We start from the raw sequence: 5,000 nt of genomic DNA, 5'->3' as shown, positions 1-5,000 counted from the left end.
AATCACCATCATAATCATTATCATCATCATTAATAATGATGATGATAATGTACATTTGTATAGCACGTTTTCTATTTGAGAACCCTGCGCGCTTTGCTTGTAAGAATCATTCATGACCACGCGCTCTCTTTCTCCCCCCACCCCCTGTCCCGCCCCTCTTTCACACATCAGACATGCAAAACGAGCTGGCAGCTATAGGGCGGTGTCATAAAAGTAAGAGACTAAGAATGCTCACAGATAGGTTTTGAAAAAGACGAGGTCTTTATTGAAGAGCGGAAGGCAGACACGGAGTCACATGAACGGACATGATGTGGATGGTTAGTTATTCCAGCAAAGAGGAGAGGAAGGAACGTTCACCATAGGGGTTCTTATACTGACCACGAGGAATTTGCAGAATGTAACAGTCTGGGGAAGAACGGGGCGGTTTTTTGAGGGAGTGTAAGCACTAATAATGTCAGAAGGAAAGGTAGGTCCATTTGAGTGGAAAGCAGAGAAGCAGAGATACGCAAATTTGTATTTAAGTCTCGCCTCAACGGGGAACAAGTGCATAGAATGGAGGTGAGAAGAAAATGAAAATTTTTTAATGTGATCAGTTGCGTGGGACACTTCAGAGTCGGACTGGCAGCATTGTTGCGCAGTTGTTTTAATTCGACAAAAAGATTACGGGGACAACTTGTGAGACGAGCTGATACGTAAAAGCACAAATTTCAAAACATTAAAGAGGAAATAATAGCTTTTTGTTGTTTCAACAGAAAGGTACTGATGAATAAAGTTAATCCAACAAAATTCACAAGTGACTGTGTGTATCAGATTGACCACTTGAACATGTACATGAATACGACATCGGTGAAGTGAAATGGCCGACTGTCTGATCATGAACACTGGGCCAGTAAAGTGATGAGCAGGCAGTCTGAACATGAACACTCGGTCAGTAAGGTAATGAGCAGGCAGTCTGAACATGAACACTGGGCCAGTAAGGTAATGAGCAGGCAGTCTGCACATGAACACTGGGCCGGTAAGGTAATGGGCAGACAATCTGATGAACACTGGGCCGGTAAGGTAATGAGCAGACAGTCTGATGAACACTGGGCCGGTAAGGTAATGAGCAGACAGTCTGAACATGAACACTGGGCCAGTAAGGTAATGAGCAGACAGTCTGACATGAACACTGGGCCAGTAAGGTAATGAGCAGGCAGTCTGAACATGAACACTGGGCCAGTAAAGTGATGAGCAGGCAGTCTGACATGAACACTGTGCCAGGTAAGGTAATGAGCAGACAGTCTGCCATGAACACTCGGTGCAGGTAAGGTAATAAGCAGACAGTCTGATGAACACTGTGCCGGTAAGGTAATGAGCAGACAGTCTGAACACTGGGCCGGTAAGGTAAGATAGCGGACAGTCCGATGAACACTGTGCCGGTAAGGTAATGAGCAGACAGTCTGATGAACACTGTGCCGGTAAGGTAATGAGCAGACAGTCTGATGAACACTGTGCCGGTAAGGTAATGAGCAGACAGTCTGATGAACACTGTGCCGGTAAGGTAATGAGCAGACAGTCTGAACACTGGGCCGGTAAGGTAAGATAGCGGACAGTCCGATGAACACTGTGCCGGTAAGGTAAGATAGCGGACAGTCCGATGAACACTGTGCCGGTAAGGTAATGAGCAGACAGTCTGATGAACACTGGGCCGGTAAGGTAAGATAGCGGACAGTCTGATAAACACTGGGCCAGTAAGGTAAGATAGCGGACAGTCTGATGAACACTGGGCCGGTAAGGTAAGACAGCGGACAGTCTGATGAACACTGGGCCAGTAAGGTAAGATAGCGGACAGTCTGATAAACACTGGGCCAGTAAGGTAAGATAGCGGACAGTCTGATAAACACTGGGCCAGTAAGGTAAGATAGCGGACAGTCTGATGAACACTGGGCCAGTAAGGTAAGATAGCGGACAGTCTGATAAACACTGGGCCAGTAAGGTAAGATAGCGGACAGTCTGATGAACACTGGGCCGGTAAGGTAAGACAGCGGACAGTCTGATGAACACTGGGCCAGTAAGGTAAGATAGCGGACAGTCTGATGAACACTGGGCCAATAAGGTAAGATAGCGGACAGTCTGATGAACACTGGGCCGGTAAGGTAAGACAGCGGACAGTCTGATGAACACTGGGCCGGTAAGGTAAGATAGTGGACAGTCTGAACATGAACATTGGGCCTTCAAGGTAAGACGACCCTCACTCTGTATAATCATGAACCTTCTGCTTGCTAAGTGAGTTGGGAAAGCAAGATGGTCTACAATCACCACTCCGTCGTGACGAAGTGGTTAGCATCGTTAAATGACGACTCAGGGATTGTGTGTTCAATACCCATCACAGGTAGGATGTTTCATACCGTGGCCTTCTCCTACCCAAGCTGAGCGTGCTATGGGACTACACAGTCGAGGATCATTCATTTCACGAATGTGTCATTGATTGATTGATTGATTGATATGGATACTTACATAGCGCCTATCCTCGGTCGGAGACGAAGCTCTAAGCGCTTTAGAAACACGGGGTCATTGACTCAACAGGCTGCCTACCTGGGTAGAGCAGACTGACGGCTGCCATTGGACGCTCATTGGTTGAGAGTCGTGCTCTTGTTAAGTCCCTGACCAACACTGCCGGTGTTTGAATCTCTCACCCTGGTTGTCACCGGGATATAAATTATTATGAGTACAACCTTGTGACGTAGTCCCAAACCTAAATGGTTCCCCATAGCCGGTCGCATCTTCATCACTCCCACCATATTTGAAATACAGAACCTTCACACCGGCTACATACTTACATGCATGTGTATGTATTCATGTCTGTATGTATGTATGAATGTATATTCGCGTGCGTTTGTTCGTGTGTATGTGTTCATTTATGTGTGTGTGTGTGTGTGTGTGTTTGCGCGCGTGTGCGTGTGTGATACTCCAGGCCTACCCATCCTTGAAGCCTCTGGGGTCCTGGGTGATCGACCTTACTCATCGTGTGGACTTCATTAAGAAGTGGATCGACGAGGGCATCCCTGGCGTGAGTGCTGTGAATTGTACACTGCTGCTGCTGGCTTCAGCCAGTCTTCACGCCGCTCGTGACAAGTGATGATGATGAATAATGTGGATACTTACATAGCGCATACCCTCGGTCGGAGACAGAGCTCTAAGCTTTACAGACATGGGGTCATTAATTTTGTACAACAGGCTACCTACCTGGAAGAACCGACTGACGGCTGCCATTGCGGGGCACTATGTCATTCGTTTCCAGGCACGCACGCTCAGACAGACATGTAACATCTTACGTGTATGGCCGTTTTGTTTATTTACCCCGCAACGTAGGCAGCCATTCTCTGTTTTCCGGGATGTGCATGCTGGGTATGTTTCTTGTTTCCCTTTTCTGACATGGATTACATGGTCTTTTACGTGCGTTTGATCTTCTGCGTGTGTATACACACGAAGGGGGTTCAGATACAAGCAGGTTTGCACATATGATGTTGACCATGGAGATCGGAAAAATCTCCACCCTTAGCCGCCGTTACCGAAATTCGAACCAATGACCCTCAGATTGAAAGTTCAACGCTTTAACTATTCGGCTATTGCGCCCGTTTGTGTGTGATTTGGTTTGACGAATGGCGGCATTAGACTGTGCTGTTGTTTCTTTTGTTGTTGTTTTTTTTTTTTTTACGTGATTTGCATTTGCTTTGAATATTTTGTGTATGTATTTCAGTCACCGGGATCTGTCTTCAGCGATGATGCCAGTCTTTTTCACTAATAATTAGTTTATCTGCTTTCTGAAATTGTTTTTTTCTGTCGCTTTCTCTACTTCCTTTATTTTATGTGCTTTCGTATTTTCTGTCATTTTGGAATCTTTGACATTCATGTTTTGTTTTTCGTTTGTTTGTTTTTTGTGTTGTTGTTGTTTTGTTTTTTTTAACGGGGGGAGGGGGGTGTTCCCTGGAAATCCGTATACATCTGCACTTTATAATTGCGTGGTTCTGTCGAGTTTCCTTTTCAACGCCCAGGAAAAGTGAGCTTCGTGTTGATCGTAGTCATTATTGTTATTTATTTCATTGAATGTTCATTTTATTTCCTTTTTTTTTTCTTTCTTCTTTTTCTATTCGGCTTAAAATCGGTAAAGTTCAGCACACTTCATGGAAACTTGCCCACAACAGCCATAGACCACTCACACACACACACACACACACACACGCACACACGCACACACACACACACACCACGCGCCTATCGCCGCCCCCCCCCCCTCCTCCCTGCCCCCCTCCCTCCGTCCCCCCTCCCCCAACTTCTCTGTTCCCCTCCTCGTCCTCCCTTCCCCTCCCTCCACCACGCACACGTTTATTATTATTGTAAACAACAGTTGTAGCAACAGCTGTAGTAGTCGTAGTAGTTTAATAACAGCAATAGTAACAGTTTCATTATTCTCTTGTGTGGCGTGTTGCAGGTGTTCTGGATCTCTGGGTTCTTCTTCCCTCAAGCTTTTCTGACGGGCACGCTGCAGAATTTTGCCCGGAAAATGAAAATCCCCATCGACACCATCAGCTTCGAATTCAGAGTAAAATACAATTGGATTAGTAAATAAAATAACATGAAATGAAAAAAAAAAAAAAAAAACAACGAAAAAAAAACCGGGGTGCTTAACTTGATTGGTGTTTTTGCTTTGATCTGGAATTAGAAAGATGTGTTCCAGTTAACTAATTGATTGCCATTAACACAATGCGTGTGTCTCTTTTCTCCTGATGTCTTTTCCTTTCTTGTTTTCTACCATTCGCCTTTTCTTTCTAGAAAGTTTTGAATATCTTCTATCGTTTTTCCTGAACTAAATGATTGGACATTGTTACTATATGTTTGTTTGGTTTTTTTTTATTCTACGAAGCCTTGAATATCTCTATGTTTTGGGGTTGTTGTTTTTTCTGGACAAAATAATTGAACATTGTTACTATGTTGGGTTTGTTGTTTTTTTCACCTGAGAC

The 5,000-nt window shown here is 44.8% G+C and overlaps 1 protein-coding gene across 1 annotated transcript in view; it reads left to right on the top strand.

Annotated features, from left to right (window-relative positions):
* Positions 1-5,000, top strand: part of LOC143298154 (dynein axonemal heavy chain 1-like) — a 164,998-nt gene that overhangs the window by 157,642 nt on the left and 2,356 nt on the right. Inside the window, exons 77-78 of the mRNA XM_076610887.1 lie at positions 2,954-3,049; positions 4,472-4,582. Of these exons, the coding sequence (XP_076467002.1) occupies positions 2,954-3,049; positions 4,472-4,582 (207 nt within the window). The remainder of the gene's footprint in view (positions 1-2,953; positions 3,050-4,471; positions 4,583-5,000) is intronic.

This window comes from Babylonia areolata, chromosome 23 (genome assembly GCF_041734735.1).
Source record: "Babylonia areolata isolate BAREFJ2019XMU chromosome 23, ASM4173473v1, whole genome shotgun sequence".
Classification (NCBI taxonomy): Eukaryota; Metazoa; Mollusca; class Gastropoda; order Neogastropoda; family Buccinidae; genus Babylonia; species Babylonia areolata.
The sequence above is the reverse complement of the archived record's forward strand: the minus strand, read 5'-3'. Positions and strand labels throughout refer to the sequence as shown.